Source organism: Rhyacophila brunnea, unplaced genomic scaffold (genome assembly GCF_057557595.1).
Source record: "Rhyacophila brunnea isolate RB1 unplaced genomic scaffold, BYU_Rbru_1.0 scaffold_12, whole genome shotgun sequence".
NCBI classification, from domain to species: Eukaryota; Metazoa; Arthropoda; class Insecta; order Trichoptera; family Rhyacophilidae; genus Rhyacophila; species Rhyacophila brunnea.
Genome location: NW_028232774.1, coordinates 21,172,299 through 21,194,999, shown reverse-complemented (window position 1 = coordinate 21,194,999; position 22,701 = coordinate 21,172,299). Strand labels below are relative to the sequence as shown.

The following is a 22,701-nucleotide window of genomic DNA, read 5'->3' as shown; positions in this document are numbered from 1 at the left end:
AGTTATCGATGGTCTGTGTTTGTAGTGTCAATTTTATGAAAGTTGAGATAATCATTATTTCACTTGGGTTAAGAATGTCTTTCACCTTTGGCTACACAAAAAATAATGAATATATACTTACTTACTACCAAATCTGTCCGTTGGGGGCGTCATCATATTTTTTTATTGATATACTGCACTAAAAATGATAGGGAAAAGTTATTAATGTTGTTTATAAGTCATAGTGTCAATAATTAAATATATATGTATTGCATAATAATCGTTTTAACTATTTATCTCATTACATCGTCAGCAATTTGTGACTTCTGACTGACTGAATATAATATGTACACATAATAATATGGATGATAAACAAGTATTTTACCACGTTTTCATTAGCTCGTATTCTTGTTTGTCCGGTACAGATTTTTTCTTGTTTGTCCAAGATTTGTATTGGACGATTGAAGATTTTTAACTAACTTCAGGACTAGCTAGACATTTGAAACTTTTAGAATATATCAGGACACGGCGACAATGCATTCTTTTAATACTTTTAGCCATTTTGAAGCAGAATTGAATTCATTTTCAGTTAATTCTGTTTTGCATGGAAAGTTATTATTGTCGGTTGCTAATGGGGTCCTAGCAACTAAATTATTAATATATACGTGCGTTATTATGGAAATCAATATGAAATGTCAAAATGACATTTCAATATTCTATAATATTTATTCAGTATTTCTATCAAGTACAATAAAAAAAAAATATTAATACATAGAATTGTCAAGTTTATATGATTCAACGGAAAATTTAAAAAGTATAAGTATAACAAGTTCTGTTTATCTTGTAATTATTTTTTATGATTTTACCGAGGCTTTGACTGCGACTCGCCTCTTATTATCAGATCTGGAAGAGGATCCGCCGATCAGGCCCTCCTTCAAAGGACATCAAATCTTTTACTCGTTGTGTGTCCTGTTCTTAGCCTCATTATCAGCTTAAGCTCATTTTACTTCAAATGAGACTCCATAAACCAGGGCTCCGAACCGATGGTAGAATGGACTTACTCCATTTCCCCTTTTCTATTGATTCCCTGTGGTGAAAATCTATCCACATGCTTTGGCACATTTCCTTTGTGGCCTCACTCCAGTCCAGGTATTCTGGTATGGCATTCCTGATTGGCCAGCTTTCTTTGTCGGATAATCCGCCCTTTCATTGCCCTCAATACTCATATGCGATGGGATCCGTTGAAGGCATAGGTCTCCTCCTCTATATCTTGGCCTCGATCTGGTCAAGGATGTTGTATGTTATGCTTTTACAGTAATTATGTGAGCGACTAGCTGCAACAAGGTGTTATAAACACAAGTATTTTGATTTGGTACTTTGATGAAGAGATTTCGTTAAATTTTGAATGCTTTATTCTTGATGACGGCTTCTACCAACGATGACCATCCATCCTTTATTTAAAAGGACAGTCTTTTATTTCAGCTTGTTATATTTTATAAATATATTTTTAAGTTTTCGTATATTAATATCACTTTTAAATGGATTTCCCCGAGAAGGTTTGAATGTTTTCGCTGCGGTTTCCCTCAGTATGCTATTTTTGGAAACAATAATAATTAATATGTCTTATTTTAAGCCATATCCGATTTTTACAGACATGTATTTCCCGAAAGTGAAATTAGTGAATACAAAGCAAGAAATATGATTTTATTAGAGAAATCTGACACGTTCATAGCAGATTAATAAGGCAATGACTGCATCATAGTATTATTATATCGCATACCTATCTCTTATTTTTTAGATAACTATTTTTTTATTGTGGCGCCAAATTTAATGGTAGCCATTAGTTTGAGATTGGATAGGTAAAGTGTTTAGATAATCGATTTATTAATGCCGATTTTTTGTCGAATTTACATAAATTCTTTATATTGTTAACATTATTGCCTACCATTTTATTAGTCTTTGTCTATTTACACACATCTTTAATAGTTGACTATGATTATAGACGTAATATTATGTATCTATTGTCCAAGGAATAAACATTGCGTAACTTGTTTTTTTTGCAACAGTTACGTTCGGTCAAAATAAGGCAAAATTATTGTTATTATAATATCTTATTTTAATGAAAAGAAATTTAATTTCAACATGAATCTTGCCTCTTGATACAGAAAAAATGCAACCATCATGTGCGTTTTGCCTTTCGGCTCAGCATCATGTCCTCCTGCGTTCTTTTAGCTCCCTGGGGGTGAATAAGAAATAGTCTACCCACAACACGAAATCTATCAATCATAACCAATCCATTCTTTTATTATACGTGGTATCCTCTAACAAACAGAATGTAATTGTGTAACTTATTCTACAATAATGGACATTTCTGGTCGGTATAATTATATCCTTTTAACGGCTTAGGAAGAGAGTAGATCATAAGTGAGCATGACATAAATTCAAACATTAACATGTATTTTGTTCAAAAACATTTATACGAAAAAATAATCCGAAACCATCTGGTCGATTCACAATTTTATTATTAAAGGCAGAAAATTATTCAGTCCAATGACATTATCATCGATAAGTATTTTTTTGAAGCGACAATTTAAACGAATTTTAAAAAAATAATTAGCATTTAGCTAAGACGCCAATTAGAGTGAATAATAACATAAAACAATAATTCTAAATAAATATTTTATAATAATTACGGTGGTTACTTATTTTCTCACATTTTAGCTTTTCGATCAGCGCTCTGGCAATCGATGAAAACTCCATTCAGTATCCTATGCTTTCCCGATGTTTGTAAATCGACTTGACGGTTTTGATAAATTTTAACAAGTAGTTACTACATGAAATTAAAATTAAAACATACAAGTACTCGTTTATTACCTGCTTTAAATATATTCAGCATTTCTTGTCAAATTATTGTAATACAGCTTGGATTCTTAAGACTGTTCACATGCTAAAACTATACCAATACTTTCGGATATTTTAGATATTGTAGAAAAAACTACATAGCTAACTATTCTGCACAATATTGTTACATTGTATTTTGTCAAAAGTCCAAATACCTATATTAATGGACAGTGTTCACACTCCATTCAGGCACTTGCACCATAAAATCTAAAAATAAATGTCATCTAACTCTGTCACAAAAGACAACCGGAACCGATCGTGTTCACATTCTGTCAATAACGATGTATGAAATTATTTCCCATTTGGCAATAATGCCCAGGGTTTTACTAGCCGAGTTGTTTTTTTCCCATAAAATATATGTTATCTTTAATGTGAACGATGTTCCAATAAAGTATTCGTTTATTTGATGATTTGGCATTTTTATTCTCTGTATGCAAATGCAGATTAGGGACCCGAGAACGGTATTAATAAATAAAAATCGATATTTAGCTTTCTGCTCCGACTATTCTAATCTTTAAGTTTATTAAATAAATTATATATTATGTAGTAAATCATCACTATCAGTCGGGGTAGATTCACTGCCGGGTGGACACTTTTTCTAGGTCCTTCTACCCTTCACGGTCCCCAGTTAGTTCTTCGCTACCACGTAGATCCCTCAAACTTGGCGAGTTTGTCGGTCCAACTGCTGTTTCAGAGCGGTCCTGTGATCATTTAATACCCATAAGTACCACTATATGACAGCACTGGTCACATCTCGAGCAACACCTCCGGTCCATTGCTATTTCATCATCTTGGCGACCTAAATCACATTGTGTACTCTTGTGTGCTTCATTATACATTGGTTTATTTTGTGGTCTTTACACATTATGTCCAACATGTACCTTTCCATGCTACGTATTTACGCTTAGCACATCGATTTACATTAATGTTGCGTGCGTCACATACCTACATACGTAGCATATATTCATTGAATACTTTATATACTTATATACTTTGTTTGTTTCCAATATGTAAATAAAGGTAAAGGGTGTTAAATATTTAAAAAAATCACCATAGTGAACATTAATAATTATATACTTATACTAATTATAATATTAAAGTGAAAATTAATCGTGTCTTATTTATCATAAATATTATGAAATATATTTTAATACTTTCATTTACGGTACATTACGTGCTTTTGACACCACGAATCCAGACGTTACCCCGTTTTAGTAAGTATAGGATATATTTTATTGTTATGATGATCTTCTTGACTTCACTTACAATCTGTTTTAATTGGTAGATAATTTTTGAACATGTCGGCTGAAATAGGTATCGGATAATATCTAATGGTTTCAATTACCTAATTTTCCAATGATTTTCTTATATTAACATAGTATAATCGTCGAGCTGTTAAAACCTCCGATGTGACATATAATGGCGATGCATAGTTTAGTAAACCCCCCCAATGTTATTGTATATATATATATATACCAACAATATTCAAATATAACTAGGTAATTATAGTAACCTCTGATTTTTAGAAGACCGTAATAGAGGTATTACGTAGTAATCACATTGGAACTATTGCAGATACTTGACGATGATAAGTCCTTAGTAGAATATACGCTTCATAACTTTGCACTTCGGCTCTATGATGAAAATGATATGATATAATCTGTAAATATGTTTTTTACGTATATTATCTATTTATGTGTTACTATATAATATATTAATACAAATTGATCTAAGTTTATGCGAGATAATCAGATAAATAGACGTAGCAGTTAGACTAGCAGTGTAGTAAAAAGTGCAAAGGTATAAAACGTATACCTAGGTAGTCTATCTGTTATTTAAGTACTTAATCAAGTTATCCACGGACTTGTATTATACATCATTAACGTATACGTCCAAGTTGGTGCTTATGGAGCAGTTTTTTTGTCTCTCCAATAAAATTTTAATATTTTCACATCGGAAGTTTTTTTTTATAGATCCACAACGATATTTATTTTAGATCCAAATCATGGGTGCGTGTGATTTTATTATTTCCTCTTAATTATTAGATAAAGAAATGCTTGATCTCTTATTAAAGAAGAAAACTTTTTCTGTACCTACCTTTTCCTACATTTTGAATTCTGCTATAAATGTATGGAGCTCTCTTTTGTAGTCTCAGTTTTCTGTCTTAATATTCGTTTCTAGATTTTGCCTGTATCAGCATACTAATTGTCTAATCAAGTGTTTGTCGTTTTTTTAAACGCTTTAAACAAGGGTTGCGAAAAACATCTCCACACGGTGTAACCCTGTAACCCATGTCCTCCGTTCGTCTTCGACATTATGCAAATATTATTATTGCGCATGCCCCTAGATAGGTATTGCGTTATCAGATGCCCCGATTCCGGGTCGTTAGCCGTTCCAAGGTCGCCAAAGAGAGCCGATAACAATAAACTTGTCAAATCATCAACGTCCCCATTTGACCGAGGTCATAGCAGTATCATTGTCCGGAAAACTCGGCAGCGGTAGCCATTTGCAATGCCACATTTCATGAATTGATTCACAAAATGGACGACACGGCTGTCAACCTATTTGACGTGCACGTGGCTGAATTCGCCAGTGATCACAATACATATGTCATATACTTATAATAATATTGCATACACTTATATTATGCTAAAGTACCTGCCATATTTGTAGGCTTTTATTGAATCTAAGGAATCGCTCGCCTTTTCAGACAGTTCCGACATCTTAAACAGGTACCTATGCGTATTTTTTTACAACATTAGGTGAGTACATGCTTTAGTTCACGAGGGGCTGGGGCCCCTGTCATACTATACGAATAGATAATACACGAAATATAATTATACTTATCAAGGGCAAAAGTAACAAAAATTGCGACCCTTATGTAATATCTACATAACTTGTACTTATGCTACCTATAATAATTAATGTTACCTAAGTTAAGCGTTGAACTATAACGCCGTGGGTACCAGGTTCGAATCCTGGGTCTGGCAAGTACACATATTGTTTTTCAATTTGTGTGTGAGTCAGGGTATGAACCTAATAGGTTGAGCAAGTGGCCGACATCCATTTCTCGTAAAAAACAAAATCTGTTAATACAAACCTCTACTCTGTGGAGGCCTATATGATCCTAATAGGATCGGACATGGTCGGAAAAAAGTTAAAGTCTAATAAATAATTATTAGACAAAAGTGCATTAAACCTACTGACCCTCTTTTAAAACGGTTTTCATCTCTTTTGTTTCAGAAATGAAGCTAGCCGGCATATTTTTGTTGGCAGTATTGGTAATAGTGGTGCCAGCTGCGCATTCTCAGGAGCCATTTTCAAATGCAAACGAGGATGGTAAGTTTACCAGGAATTATAATATAATATTATATAGGTAGGTATAACTTATACATTGATTACTTACGGGTCAAGGTACCGTATAAAGCAGTACTTCTCAAACTGGGAGGCGCGGTCTCCTAGGGGGCCCTGGAGCTCCTGCCAGGGAGCCGCGAAATATTTCAGTATTTGAAAACAAAATCATAAAAATGTGGTCACTGGACGATAATATTTCTCAAACTTAAATGAAAACCAAAGTGCAATTGGATAAAAACACCATTTGCTATCCTTAAAATAAATGATCATATTACGTGGGCAGCTTAAGAAGAATTGAATGATATTAGATAATTTCCTTGAAGTCAAATTTAATGAAAGAAGTCTTGCAGAATTTTGGATAAGGGCAAGTATCCGTCAATCGCAAAAGCAGCATTGTCATAATTCCTTTTGCGACAATATACCTATGCGAAACAGCATTTTTATCATTACTGGTAATAAAAAATGAATGAATGTGTCTTTCATCGGAGGGAGGCTTTGGAGCAAACCTTGCGAATTAGCATTTCAAACATTGTATCGAACATTGATGTATTATGTAAAAATATGCAATCACACCTCTCTCATTAAATTGTTAATAAAAATGTACCTAAATTAATGGTAGGTACATAAAGTACTGTTGGTCACTAAAGACTAAATTTTTTGGAGATGGGAGCCTTGGATTTTTTCTTGATTTTGAGGGCCGTGGTATGAAAAAGTTTGAGAAGCATTGGTATAAAGGACGAAAATTAAATTTTGACTATGTTAGGAATCTAAACCTGAATAATCGGAAAATTTTGGTATAACTATTCCATATTTTTTCTCATTATGCAAGACAGTTTAACTTTAAATGTCTTTGTCATAAAACTTTGAATAAGGTCATAATTCGTTTGATAATATATCATAGTACTTTTTAAAATGATTTTAATATTATAACACACGCATTACAGATACATTTAATAATTTTATGTTCACATGACATTATAACTTTTACTTTAAATACATTCAGTAAAACAGTTTGAGTTTTCAATTGACTTGTAATTCGGAATAGTTGCTATAATATCTACTATACTAATTATATACATTGTATGAACAGGTTTTTTCATTTACCTAGAGCCCCTGAACTGAAATAATTCGAAAATACGATACGCATAACTCTAAATGCATCAATAGCCAATACAACCATACAAATGTGTTCACGGAAATTGAAAGCGTCCTTCTTAAATATTATTATTTTAATAGATGGATAAAATATAAGTAGGTACTTATTAATATCTTTTACTTTGCAGCGATTACTCGTCAAGCGCGGCAGGCGAATGCTGAGGAAATGGTACAAAATATCCTGCAATGGCTACAGGGTGTGTATAAACAAAACAATCGTAAAGGTTAGTGTGATGCACTTTGTCATTATTTACATCTGTCCAACACTAAATTTATCAGTAGTTCGGTACTGTGATGGCAGGTGGTTATAACTGCAGTTTTTTCACATATTAAGTTATCTTCCATATGTTCCAAATTATACATTCTTTGATGTGAAAAATATTAGAAGTGCAACTTTATTGGTCACAAAATACAAGTAATTTAAAAAATGTTTGCATCTGACCAAATGTGAAAGAAAGTTGATAAGGCAAAAAGATATATCTACTTAAAATGCAAGATGACAATAAAACGTCAATATCATAGAGGTATTTAATATCAATATTATTAAGGGGGGACATGCTCGTCGAAGGTCAAAATTGAGTTTTTATTGTATTTTCAACCCATGATCCTGGACACTCCTTAAACGTTGTAGATAATCTATTTATATAATTTTGAAGCCTTATTATCCTTTATAGTTATTTTAAACATTTGATGACTGCATAAAGTATTTTTGTTACATAAAATAGTATTCTTTTAGACCTCTCGCTCTAATGTTTTAGAATATAGTCATATTTCGGTACATAACTGTGCAGTGGTGTTAAGATTTTTAACATTTATTAATTTTTAAACGCATTTATAAAACCATTAGTATAATTTATTATGAGATAATTTTTGTAAAATACTCACGATAAAAAAATATTTTGATAATCTCTGTGATCCCAAATTTTACAAGAATTAGGCATTTTATTATTCAAAAAATCGGCAAGATTAACACATTTGAAGATGATTTTAAAGATACTTATTATAAGCTATGTCTTTGACCATTCTAGTGTGATAAACGTCTTATGAATAATGATTGCTTTATAATAATTATTGACCTAAGAATAAGGAAGTGTTTCTTTGAAATACGCCATTTCTTTTGTCATTCCCTAGTGGTTAAGCTACAACATACGGCCGTAGCCATAAATTGACAAACTATAATTAAAGTAGGGAGTAAAATTATGTTAACGCTTGTGTTTGAACATGTACCTAACCAAATTTTTTTTATTTTTTTTTCAAACGGTACATGTTCAAACACGCGCGTCAATATCATTTTACTCCCTATTTCAATTATAGTTTGTCAATTTATAGCTACGGCCGTATGTTGTAGCTTAACCACTGGGGAATGACAAAAGAAATGGCGTATTTCAAAAAAACACTACCTTATTCTAAGGTCAATAATTATTATAAAGCAATCATTATTCATAAGATGTTTATCACACTTGAATGGTCAAAGACATAGCTTATAATAAATATCTTTAGAATCATCTTCAAATGTGTAAATCTTGCCGATTTTTTGAATAATAAAATGCCTAATTCTTGTCAAATTTGGGATCACAGAGATTATCAATATAATTTTTTATCGTGAATATTTTACAAAAATTATCTCGTAATAAATTTTATTATGCTAATGGTTTTATAAATGCGTTTAAAAATTAATAAATGTAAAAAATTTTAACACCACTGCACAGTTATGTACCGAAATATGACTATATTCTAAAACATTAGAGCGAGAGGTCTAAAAGAATACTATTTTATGTAACAAAAATACTTTATGCAGTCATCAAATGTTTAAAATAACTATAAAGGATAATAAGGCTTCAAAATTATATAAATAGATTATCTACAACGTTTAAGGAGTGTCCAGGATCATGGTTTGAAAATACAATAAAAACTCAATTTTGACCTCCGACGAGCATGTCCCCCCAGGTTTGTGTTGGGATGCTAATTCCGCTTTTCTTGATGTAGAATACTTAAAAATATCTTATAAACTAACTTGTCATACTGATTTCAAAACTTTGTTTTTGCTCTCCTGTAAAATTGTGTAAATAGCAGTTATAACCGTTTGCCATCTACTGAGTTATTTAAATTAATTAATTGTGCCTATATAAGTAAGTTATAAAGAATCAATTTAATCGAATTAAAAAATGCTCGATATCAATTAATAAGATAAGTGTCCATTTAATAAGGGACTGTCCCTACGAATTTTAGTAGCTGCTATTGACTTCCTTGTTTAGATTATAGGTATATACGCTTCATAACTTTGCACTCCGGCTCAAGGATAAAAATGATGTAGGTAATAATATATTCTAAAAACATATTTTGTATGTATATTATCTATTTATTTTCTTATTACTAAATATATTAATACAGGTGATTATAATTTGATCTAATTTTATGCGAGGTAATTAAGCAAAGAGGCATATCAATGTAGTAAAAAGTGAAAAAAATACAAAGTACCCAGACTACTTATAGCTTCTCGTCGCTTACTGAATTATTTTCTTCTTTAATTTATATTTTCGTTAGAATAAAAGATGTTTCTTCATTACTTCAACTAAGAGCTTATTCAGACGACGCGTGTTTCGCCGCGAGCGCATGTGGCTCAATGAAGATGCAGTCACCTGTACCTCGAACGCGCGCGAGAGGTGACTCATCGCGAGTGCGTGTGAATCGCGCCATCTGGACAAGGCCTTAGGAGTTGTGATCGAGAAATCTCGTCTTGAGAATTGTCTAGAAATAATCAGAAAAGGTGAATCTCGATTGTCGAGAAATAAAAATTCTGAAATTTTATGAATACCCATTTCCCGAGAAATCATCAATAAGCCGACCGGAACCAGAATTTAAAAAATTCCCCGATTTAAAAAATATGGCATTAGAAAAGCTAAAAGGTCTTGAATCTAATCTCAAATGCATTCGGTCGGCAGAGTTTTGGCCGGATGGGTTAGAAAAAAAATATTTCTCGAAAATTCTCAAGAAATCAATAAACCAATCTTGAATTCTCTATTTTTTCTTGAACTCGAGACTTCTCAAATCTCGAGAACGGAAAAAATCGAGAAACCACAAGCTCTACTTCAACCTAGATTTATATTAATATATATTTGTAATTTTCCTCAGCACGCCAAGGAAATCTTGCCTATCTACCGCCAGCCGGACAAAATGCAGAGAGGCCGCGGCCTTTCCAGCCACCATCATCAACCCAACAGCCCTACAGACCGTCCCAGTCGACCCCTTACGAGCCGTCCAGCGGAACACCGTACCAGCCGTCGAGCAATACTCCCTACCAACCTTCCGGCGGGTCATCTTACCCATCTAGCAATGCTCCGTATCCGCCGTCAAGCCAGCAGTATCCAGACCATAGCGAATCGGGTAACCCACTACCTGGGCCATCTCCGAGACCACCATTTATAAGCCCGGAGCCAGACTTTGATACGCCTTCAACATACCAACCGGGTCCTTCCACCAATCCTCCTTATGCGCCTAACACAAGCCCAGCTTATAAACCAGGATCTTCTACACCATCTCCGTCTGGACCTACATACCAAACAGGATTTCCTACAGTTAGACCTACGCAATCGCCATCGAGACCGAGTACATCAGTCTTCAGGCCAAACGAACAAGGCTACCAGCCAATTCCCACCTCGCCGCCTGCACAAAAACCTAACCCTACCTTTACTCCGAGACCTACTTATCCTTCTTCCACTCCTGGATTTCCGTCATCGACTCAGCGCCCTTCAGACGATGACGATGCTCATCCTCCGCATATCCACGCCATCGATGTCCAATGCGCCAAAGATATGATGACTATTAACATCGAATTTAACAAGGTTTACAATGGAATTATATACTCGAAAGGATATTATTCAGACCCCAACTGTAGATACGTCCAGGAAAATTCTAACAGGGTTAAATACTCCTTCACGCTCAGCTTGAACTCTTGCGGAACAGATTTTATCAACGGATTTGAAACACAAGGACAGTCATATTTGGAAAATGTATTAGTTTTACAAAACGAAGCTGGAATTCAAGAAGTGTGGGACAGCATTAGAAGCGTACGCTGTCTGTGGGAAGGAAACCTAAACAAACAACTCAGTATCGCTCTGAGCGTCGGTATGTTGAACCAAGAAGTGGTTACATTCAGTGGTGACACAGCGATGGCCAGTCTAGACATACAGATGGGCCGTGGACCTTTCGCGCCACCTGCCAACGGCCTCGTGAAGATCGGAGAAACCATGACCCTGGTCGTATCAATAACCGGAGATCCAGGATTCGACATCCAAGTCAAAGATTGCAAAGCCAGAGATTCGTCATCGCAAAATGTTGTTGCACTTACTGATGACGACGGTTGCGTTCTTAAGCCGAAGTTATTCGGCGCCTTCCAGAAGACGAAAAATACTGGAAATACCGGAGCTTCATTATTAGCATACGCTTTCTTCAACGCATTTAAATTCCCCGATGTAATGGATCTAACGCTCGAATGTAATGTCGAGTTATGTAAAGTTAATTGTGAAATGTGCCCGAATCCTAATCAGAAGTTGGAGCCGGGCAGGAGGCGAAGAAGAGATACTTTACTGGCAGGAAACGAAACACTGTATGAGCCCGTCACAGTCGGTAAAGGACTTCGAGTGATCGTTCCTGAAGATATTTCGTTTACGGCTCCGTTAGGAGTTTGCGTTTCGTACGCCGGTTTCTTATGGGGGGCCGTTTTTATCCTTTTCGTTATGGTTGTGAGTTGCATAAGTGCGGCTTGTATGTATATTAAACTGCAAAGACATACCCAGTGCAAGTCTCATATGTGAATATAATTATGATGTAACAAACAACGATGAATTTGAGAAGCTTTCGATTGCTTTTCGTCTATTTTGAAATCAACGTGCAATCACAAAAAAAATGAATTATTTATAAACTATCTTATGTAGCATAGCAACTAAATATTATTACCTAAGATTGTACAATAACTGCTTGAACTATTATTATTTTCTTTGTGTGAATGACAAACTGGTATGAGAAGTCAGTAAAAATATGTTTAAGAAACTATAATCCAGCCAATGTCCAATTTAAAAAATGCATGTGGCATCCGAATTATCTGGTTTTGAAATGGAAAATTTAAGGAAACATTATTAATTATCATTAGTAACTAGTAAAAGAAAATAATGTATAGTACATACTCAACTACAGCCACAAATTAAAGGAAAAATTTAATTCACATGATCAAAATAGTACAGCTACGGCGGGCCGGCCAAGAACTAACTATAGATCCCGTATCCCCTCGATTGAAAGTAAAGGATAGACCTTAAGTGGAAGAGATTTTATTATAAAATCAGAATAATATTATTTATTGTTTGGTTCAGTAAAAATGATAATACATATTATTTCTGTTGTATTTTAATGCTAGCAGATAAAGAAGTATTCCAACTGTTTTTTAGTAATAAAATTACTTGCCTACCTACTTATATTGTAGTTCATAATATGGGCACAGGCATTATCTTTGAGGTACCCCAACCCGAGTTAAATTAGTTTTTGTTGATTAAAATCAGTTGACATTTTGACTATAATATTACTGTTAAAGTATGAGTTAGGTAGGTACTGTTTTTGCAGTGTGTCTGAATTTTATGTATGAGTAGCAATAGCTCGGACTTTGCCAAACAATATTGAATGCCTGCAAGTATTCCCACTTCACAATTTTATATTAAATAATTATATTTTAAAATACCTTGATAATCTGAGTAACAGAACATTATTGTAATTGTAATGGATATTATGTATGCATGTTTGTTTGTGATTTGTACAACGTTATTTAATAGTCAGTCACTGCCAGTAATATTAAAGTATTTAATTATCCAGTGTGAATTTCATGTACCATACGTATGCATAGCAAAAGTAAGCAGACAAATCGAAACCATTTTTGTATTTTTATAAATTATTATTTGTAATAGTTAATAATCTGTCTGTGTATAGTATGTACTTAGTTAAGTATTTTGTATTTTTTTACACGAGCAAATAAAGTTTTGTTGGAAATGTAAAGGTTTGTTTGAAAAAATATTGATTATTATTTTGGAGCTTCCTTCCGATAATGAAACATTGTGTTAAAACTTATTGGTTTATTATATAATAAAAATACAGTGAAACTCCAATTTTACATTTTTTAAGTGACTGACAAGAAAACATAAATTGAACGTATCGAAAATTTAAAAAAATAATGTCAAAAATAGAAATTGGTTTGAAGCATATTATTATGTCAACATGTTCTTTTACCTTTTCAAGAATGCTCCTTCTTTCTTGAACCATGAAAGTTTTTCTGTGTTAAGACATTATTTGAATGGGTACCTATATAAAAGTATATGTGCTCACATGCGTCCGAAATTCAAATTAAATTGAATGTGTTCAAATAAATTAGATTTTAATTGAACTTAAAATATTTCAGACGTAAATTTCGGTAAATAAAAACGTAACACAGAGAATTAAATGTATGCATAAATACACTACAAAGAACGATGAACTCTGAACGCGGAATGCAGAACGCCTGACCGCTCTCTGTCTGGTCAAGCCCTTAAGGGTACATTTAATAGTCATAGTCAGATTACTTAACAATTATTTTATTTATAAAAAATACATCCAAATATTAAATATTATGGTAATAGCAAGCAAATACCTAAATAATATTACATTTGATAGAAGTACAAAATATAACAAAAAAACATGAAATATTTCGAAAAAAACATTGTTCATATTCATTTTGAGTAATCATTGGTTATTGAAGTGGGTGCAATAATTTAGATTAAATTTCATTACACATAAATGGTAAAAAAGGGTAAATAAACATTTTCACTCATAGACAAAGTGAATGTCCATAAAGTGGAAATGCTACACCAATCGGTTCCTTAACCTCTGTTCAACAGTGGGCATATAGATTTTATCAAAATCTGTATGAGAAATCTTTTAATGATTTAGTTTCGCATTAAATTGTATCGCCCAAAAAATATAGCAATCCTTGGAACGCATAGAAGTTTGCAATACACTAATTCCTCACTTTACGACCGAGATGAGTTTGTGGAAAGTTGGCTGTATAACTAAATACCATTTAATAAATCATTTATTTCCATACAATTGTCATATTCATATTCCAATTTTAGATAGTATTTGAAAAACCTTTAATTGAAATTGCATTTTATTTATTTCAAAGTTGCATTTTCATACCTCACCTCAGGCTTAAGGTGACGCATCAGTGAAACGCCAAATAATTTTCAACTGTACGCGCGACAAAATTTTGGACTCGCTGCCATTCAGTGAGAGAATGTCGAGCCAGAAACACGTCACTTTGCTGCGTGATGGCGACGGGTCAATTAATTCTAAAATCGTGTAAAGATGACTAAAAACGTTACCCATTTACTTTAAAAATAAAACATGTCAATGAATATATTATTATTGTTACTAATAGAACAATAAACAGAACATAAAATGGACGTTTGTTGGATTTATATGACAAATAATATTTCGTTTGACAGGCGTCATTTGCACCCGCGACCCGCAATCCGCGCATCGCCTAGCAACGATCTTTTTAGACCGTGCCTCAACTAATGCATGGCCTTAATGAGAAAGCGCTTTTGACAAATCCTTTGAAATTAACTGTCATCTTCTCGCTAATTTCATGAAGGTCAACATTTCATTCATGAAAATTTATGGAATTAGGCTTTGGAGATCCTACATAAATAGTGCACACTGAACTTGTCAGTCATACTTATTTATTTTCATTGAACTAAGAATACAATATTGCAGATGGCATTGGTTAGTATTTAAAATTCAATTAAACCCTGCCTAACCAAAGCATAATAAATAAAAGCAAACAAATATTTTATAGATATAAGAATATTTTTTTATCTATTGTTTGTTTTAGGGAGAGTTTAATTTAATTTGAAAAACTAACCAACCCATAGAATAGTCATATAATGAGTGGCCATATAATGAGGTATATGTGTGGTCAGTGTAACTTAACGTATAACAAAAGAGCAGTCCCAAACACCATCATCAGCATACATAATATATTATGCTTATGTGGTCAAGTTAACATTTCAATTATTGCAAATCAAAATATAATTTTATTAAGACTAGGTAAGTACTCGGATCACTAATTAGGTAGATGTTTGACTCTGGCCAGTGCCACGAAGCTCGCTCTAGTGGAGAGGTCATGGTATCCGAGAGGTCCCACTTCGCAGTCGGCGCAGCACAGGTAAGTGATCTTCCCGTCTGAGGAATGAGAGAAGCCTATGTTTTCAAACGTGAATATGTCTTCCACCTCCCAGAACTCTGAAATAGGTTCGGTCTCGATATCTTTGTAGTTTCTCGTTTGGGTCGTCTTGGGAATGAGTTTCTGAAATGGAAAAAGAAAAGGTAAATTAAATAATAATTTTTAATATTGCGAAATACATATATGCTAATAATTTTATGTGCCCAAAAAAATTGGGAAATCTCTCAGTTGCGATTTCTTCCAGTGCTACCAGGAAATAGCTACTAACACCGATAATGTTTAGATCGTGCTTGTTGTATAGGTAACCCTCATTCATTGCGACCCTAGGGAGTGCCAACATGACCTCGCCATATCACTTGATTCGTATTGTATTACTTACGGTCTGCCGCAGAAGGGAGAAAAAGAGAAGTTATGAATCGCCGCACGCAGTAGGAACATAATTTGATGGGATTCTCTATGTAACAAAAAGTCAACAATTTTGCTGGCAAACTTGTATACTTACAACATTAAGATGTGTTCACTATCTTCATGTCAATACGATTTGCTGTGATTGAAGTACGAACATTTTGAAACAATGAAATAATCAATTAAAGAGGCAAGAATTATTGGGCTGCATATTAATTAAGTAACAATAGACAACATTGAATTGTTGTATCTGATTGCATACGTTTGTGCATTTCTTGTTGACAATAATTTTATTTAAAGTTGTTTTTGTGTTATAGGATTAAAAAAGTGAGTTCTGTTAATTTGTCGTTTCTTGTCTGCTTATTGGAAGCCGGCAAACAAATTTTGAAAATAGCCGATATACTTGATTATTCGTTAGGTTCATGAATTTTGCCAAAATTAGCTATGAAAATTGCTGCTGATCTTGCCTGGCTTCCAGGAAACAGACTTGTACCAATTTGTCTATGATTCTTTGTTATTGACCAAACTGCGGAAGAGAATTTGAAATGTGCATATTCAGTAGCAATTTAATGGTTTAAAATGATTAATAATGAATTGCTACAAATATCGAGATCAAATCTTATTTATTAATAATGTGAATACATCTTATGTTGTATAGTAGTTAATGATGCGTATGTCACGTGTATGAGTCAGAGTATGAACCTGATAGGTTGAGCAAGTGGCTAACAACCATTTCTCGTCAAAACAGAATCTGTTAATACAAACCTCCACCCTGTGGAGGCCCATATGATCTTATCAGGATCGGACATGGTATATATATATATATATGTCACGTGACCGCCGGAGAACAAGTCAGTAGCACCCAAACAGTTTAACGTTTTTTTTTCAAAAAGTTGCTTTTCTGGGATGTTTTCATCATTAGATCATGGCCGATCCCTAATAAGATCATATGGACCTTCACAGAGTGGAAGCTTGTATCAACAGATTTTTGTTAATATAAGAAATGGATGTTAGCCACTTGCTCAACATATTAGGTCCATACTCTTGACTCCAAACACAAATTGAAAAACAATATTGTATTTTCCAGACCACGACATTATAAGCCGACGCGTAAGCCGCCGGCCATCGTGGATTTTCATACTATAACCCTGTCTAATCAAATCACTATGTATGTGATTTTATTTAGGACGAGAACGGTGAATAAATTGTTATAAATAAATGCAACTGTTTCATTATACCGTAATATTTAAAAATTATTAGTACAACGAAAGCTGACACATGACAACTACATAAAATAAAATAATAATATAACCTTACTTCTATTATCTTATACAAGCCTAGGTTTGGACATAAAATTTTTGAACTGCAGTCTATGCATACTATTGTATTTTTGTTTCTATTGTTTTCAATTTCTGCTGGAAACATTGTGATTTAAAACGTTCGTTCTCTTTCGCAAATATAAAATTCAGACGACAGATAGAAGTCAAATACAAAATGTCACAATATACCATAGAGAATGAGTTTTTATTTTTATAAATTGGACAGCCTGACAAGACCAGACTTGCCAATACAAAACTGTTGTCTATGAAGTATGAGTATCAGGGCATTATTATTATGGGTGGGAATTAATCGCACATTGCAATAATCAAAATTCACAAAAAAAAATAACTTTAACATTTGGAAAGTAGTTTTCACATATATTAAAAGATTTCGACGAAATCACATATAATAGTTTGTTTTACAAAACAAAAATCATAAATCACTAATTGTAAATATAAATTCACTCAATTTTGACAACTGCACACATTTGTAAAATTGTTTTCACCGATAAATAATATATCGCACAAAGAAAAGGTAGAAATTCACAAATGTCAAACTAATAATTGTAGCGGCAATACAATTTATTATAAGGCAATTCGAATGGACGACACTTCCACATCTCTCACCGTTACCTCTTTTTTTTATCTTCCTGAGTGTGTCGGCATAAGATAAAGAAGAGCCTTCAGTTTGGATCTGAATTGCTTCATTCCTGGGTCCAGGAGGCGATCGCCGTTTCAATAATTTGACACGTGATTTCGTCCCTTCCGAGCCTTCCATTCTCTTGGCGGTTAGAGGCAGGTCTTTTACAGCCTGATTCGCCTTTTGCGAGGCCTCATGTTTGGTAGGCACTCTTTTGACTTTTCTTGGCCTCTTAGAGACCTTCTGCCAGTTCTCTTCGGTTGTTTGCTTCTCTTTGTATTCTGTTTGCGTTGTTTTTTCGTTTTTGACAACTGTCAGCTCTGCAGAAAGGGAATTTGCGGTATCCTTATGAGCAGCAATGCCGCGAACCAGTCTAGTGATTTCAACTAGCCCTTCTTTAATTGGGGCGTGTACGTTGGTTTTTCTTTAATGTAAACCATTAAAGAATTTACCCGCCCATCCAGTATGTTAAATAGCTTCCACATATCATCGTTTGTTTTAGTTTTTTTCTCCATGATTTATCCCACGAGTAGCTAGGGAAAAAAAAGTCCGTCCGACCAGAGCCCCGCATAGCCGGATAAGCCAGGATACTCATAGGAGTTGGCAGGTACCTATGAGGGATCGTTTGCGGTCTGTTATTTTGCGTCTACAGACCACTCATCCATCAGCCTTCCACTTTATCTTGGATTAAAGACGTTGTCTGTTCTTGGTGACTGCCAGAGCAGCTGAAGCCTCCCTACCACGGCAAGGTGACAGACGCAGGGAGGTACCTAACCTAACCTAACCTAACCCAACCTAACCTACCCCGACCTAATATAATCTTAGTTTGTGATAATGATGCATCAAAATGTATGAGCATTTCAAATTTTAAATTAACAATAATTATTGGATCGAAAAACCTATGCGCCGACAGAAGAGGGTATTTATTATAATTGTCGACATGGAATAAACTGTTCTCGTAAAAAAAATCATAAAACCTCATGACGGCATCTGCAGCACAATTACCTAAGTTTTAATTAACGTCACTTTTTAAATAGATACTTATAGTATTATTTGAATCTGAAAGTAGGTACCTAGTAGATACTTATGTTTTGCCAAAATATTGTTTAAAATCATTAAACCTAATTTTCTCAGTGTTTGTATTCTTTTACGATTAATTAGTTACAATAGTATATTGATACGTGAAGTCTACGTTTTCCTTAGTGCAAATCGATCATTTGAGAGTTGTAGTTGATTTGTGAATACCATCCATTTCCGATGTGACGAACATCTTTTTAAATATTGTCAGCGCTTTGTGAAAACAGTCTATTCAATTGTGCGAATATATTATATTCCCCTTATTATAATAAAAATTGAAGACGTCATAATTAAAATAAAATATTTGGTAATATTTACAATGGGTACATATTATTTAAATTGTAGTATTCTTAAATATTATTATATTATTCTTAAATTGAGTGCTGCCAACCGAACTATAATTATTGAAAGGAGTTTTACTTACCATTAAAACTCTTATTATTCTTGTCCCTTGAGATGTTGATCGTATTTTTTGCCTTGTGTTCTTCTGTGCTGGCCCCTTTTTACCCCCTTTTCTTCTCGATTATTTATCTCTCTGGTTGCTCATCATGTTTAGCAGGCTGGCAAGACTGACGCTTCTATCGTAAGCGTCCTTTGTCTTTGGCTATTCAATTTGATATGTCTCAAGGAAACAAGGTAGGTGTTCTCTGAACTTCAGAGTCAACAAGAATAATAAGAGTTTTAATGGTAGGTAAAACTCCTTTCATTATTCGCTATTGACTCTGAAGTCCCTTGAGATATCTGTTTGTTATCACCTGGTAAAGCAAGATAGATCCTGCAAGATAGGGTGGACGAACCTAACATGAGAATATAACATGCTTTTAGGCTCAGTGCACCGGGCTGAACAGAGAGGTCAACATATTTTGTTCCCCCGCTGTAAAAGTCTCTGTGTCTATCGGTCTCTGGTAAAATGTTTTAAAAGTAGCTTCTTGGCGCCAATTACCTCTCTGCAGAATGTCATCTATGGGGTAATTCTCTAACCAATTTAGATCTGATCGAGTACTGCCTGGTGATTCCTGTACCCCTGCATCAGCGAGTACTGACTTCACCCAATTTCCGATGACTACTCGAGTCGCAGGTTTTGGTGGGCCTCTTGACGAGATAAATAATGCCGGAATATTACCACCCTCTTCTCTTCTCTCATTGGAAATGCAGATAAGTTTTCGTAGCCAAAATACTGGATCGATGTTATGGCAACTGGAAGCGCTTAATTTCCATCCAGATTGGCGGTGCCTTGATGTGTTTGTCTTGGAACCAAACACTGGCCATAGAATTATATGGTCTCCATTATCGACTAAACCATTATCCGCTACATTGAGTAGGTGATACACCCCTGTTACAGGCGGGCTTCTCCCGGTGTAAAATAATCATTTAGTAGTCATAAGTCGAAACGTATCCCTGACCTCTAGAAACGGCTTCATAAAACATCTAATCTAATTCCTTGCTCAACTACGTAATTTTTTTTTTTTTTTATTCATGAGTAAAGCCCTTCGTCCGGTGCGTGAAAATCACTTACTGGGCGGAGGTGTAATTAAGATAGATTTTAAAGTATAAATGATGATGGATGAAAGAGATAATTTTAAGATTAAATATAAGTACTTATTCATATATAATAAATTTTGCCGCGCTTGCCGGCAACGTTCAAATTTCCACGCGCCTGCGCCGGGGTGGTCCTCGTGATTCGTCAAATCAAAAACATCACGCGATAAAATTTGGCCAATCACGAGAGTCCTTTTTGCTGGACGGCGAGGGTACGCGAAGTTTGAAAAAGAAAAAGAAAGTAGTGAGCGTCCCTTTTCCAACATGTACGGACCTGCGAAACTTATTGTTAAAACAAAATATGTAAACGTGTAAAGAAAATGTAAAATATAAGATAATACTAAGTTACGCACGAGACAGACGTGGTTTCATTTAATTTCTCCTCAATTTAAAATATCTTTTTTTGTGAATCCGGGGTTCGATGGACACCTGAGCTAGCCGTTGGAACCCCGGGTATCTCATAGGGTAAGGTCATGAACCCGTCGTCCCGATGCGAGTAATAATAATATTGCTGTTCTGCGTGAAACTTCATATAAGTAGGTTGTATACTAGTGGTGTTGTTTTCTTGAGGTAGTCCACGATTATTCTTGGATCCCAAATCGGTGGTTTTGTAGGTCTAGTCTTGCGGGTGGATATGGCTTTTAACATATGACGCACTACTATGTTACTGCTGATGTCTTTACTGATCATAGGTTTGCAAAAGGTAGCTATGGCTGACTTATGTACAAGAATAATGTTATATGAAAGACCTTCCCTATTGTATATAAGTGACCCAGGTATCTAGCCACTTCAATCGGCTCGGGGGTATTATAGCTTATCGTGTTGGCCATGCACCATGTCTTCCATTTGTCCCATGCAGGTCTATAAGTCTTCAAAGTGGATGGTCGCCAGCCGGAAGTGAGAAGTGATCTGTCCTCTACCGACCAGCTAGAAACTAACTCTGCCCACCCAAAATTATCCATAACTGAAGTGATAGGTCCCGGACTTGTGGAGGTGGATGGTTTGTCACCGTATCACTAGAAATGACTCCAAGTGCGGGATCGGGTAGGGGGGTTCCAGTGATCTCTGCTGTAGGTCTGCGCTCCAAAAACACTTCTTCCACCATGGGGCCACTAGTAAATATTTTCCCCTTGCCATGTTCAGGTGTGCCAATACTTGTGGAATTAGATTCGGTGGCGGGATTATCCAGGCTAGTTTGAAGTCCCACTGTCGACTGAAGGCATCGTGGAATAGTGCAAGGGCATCGTTCGGATTTCGTGAGACATACGTTGCGACAACATGGGCTGTGTTGGATGCGAACAGGTCTACGTCTGGGAGTCCCCATCTTTGAAATAGGGGATTCTAGGATAATTTTGCTGTGCGAGAGATGGTCTGCGACGCAGTTTTATTTTCCTGGAAGGTATTGTGCAGTCAATGATATAATGGCCTGGTTGGCGATTTCCAGGATCTGTCGGCAAAGACTTAGTAGGGTTGCGGATTTTTTGCCCTCTTCGTTGTTGATGTAGGCCACCACTGTTTTGTTGTCGGTTTGTAGGAGTAATTCTGATCCCCTGAGCGTTTGCTTCCGGAGTTGTATGGCTGAGAGTACTGCATACAGCTCTTTTCGATTGGAGTGCCACGTGGATTGGCGTTTTGTCCATGTACCTGATAGGTGGTACTCGTCTAACTGCGCTCCCCAGCCTGAATCGGCTGCGTCTGTGCTGAGGAAGTGATTGTAGGTTGCCCTGTGAATCTTTCCTGAGAAGCCCACCGCTCGAATCCACCACATGATGTCCTCTCGAGCTTGTGGTGGAATCGATGTTGTTTTGTGAGGGTGGCTCCTTGATAATTGAGCGCTCGTACGTTGTAGACGTCGGCAATGCAACCTCCCCTGTGGAGTGATGAAGGTTGCAAAGTTGAGTCGCCCGAGGAGGCGTTGGGCCTGTCTGAGTGACCAACTGCCTTTTTGGATCTGCAATTGCAGGTGGTGACGAAGTGATGTGCACTTCTCTGTTGATAGATATTTCCGATTGTTGTGAGTATCTCACGTGATACCCAAGAACTCCCGCTGTTGGCTTGGAATCAGACAAGAT

General features: G+C 35.2%; 3 protein-coding genes across 3 annotated transcripts; 1 reads left to right on the top strand and 2 right to left on the bottom strand.

The window, feature by feature from the left end:
- Positions 1-5,420: 5,420 nt before the first annotated feature.
- LOC147077903 (uncharacterized) lies at positions 5,421-12,203 on the top strand. The gene is made up of 4 exons (XM_085940094.1): positions 5,421-5,472; positions 6,124-6,219; positions 7,518-7,613; positions 10,522-12,203. The coding sequence occupies exons 1-4, from the start codon at positions 5,421-5,423 to the stop codon at positions 12,201-12,203; spliced, it is 1,926 nt and encodes a 641-aa protein (XP_085796220.1).
- Positions 12,204-13,979: 1,776 nt separating this feature from the next.
- Positions 13,980-17,572, bottom strand: strat (RAB interacting factor STRAT). Its single transcript, XM_085940156.1, has 2 exons — positions 17,372-17,572; positions 13,980-15,772 (listed from the first exon to the last, which is right to left on the bottom strand). Exons 1-2 carry the CDS (start codon positions 17,477-17,479, stop codon positions 15,530-15,532), a joined length of 351 nt encoding a protein of 116 aa, XP_085796282.1. The 5' UTR covers positions 17,480-17,572; the 3' UTR covers positions 13,980-15,529.
- Positions 17,573-22,013: 4,441 nt separating this feature from the next.
- LOC147077901 (uncharacterized) lies at positions 22,014-22,397 on the bottom strand. The gene has a single exon (XM_085940093.1). The coding sequence runs from the start codon at positions 22,395-22,397 to the stop codon at positions 22,014-22,016; it is 384 nt and encodes a 127-aa protein (XP_085796219.1).
- Between the last annotated feature and the right edge of the window lie 304 nt (positions 22,398-22,701).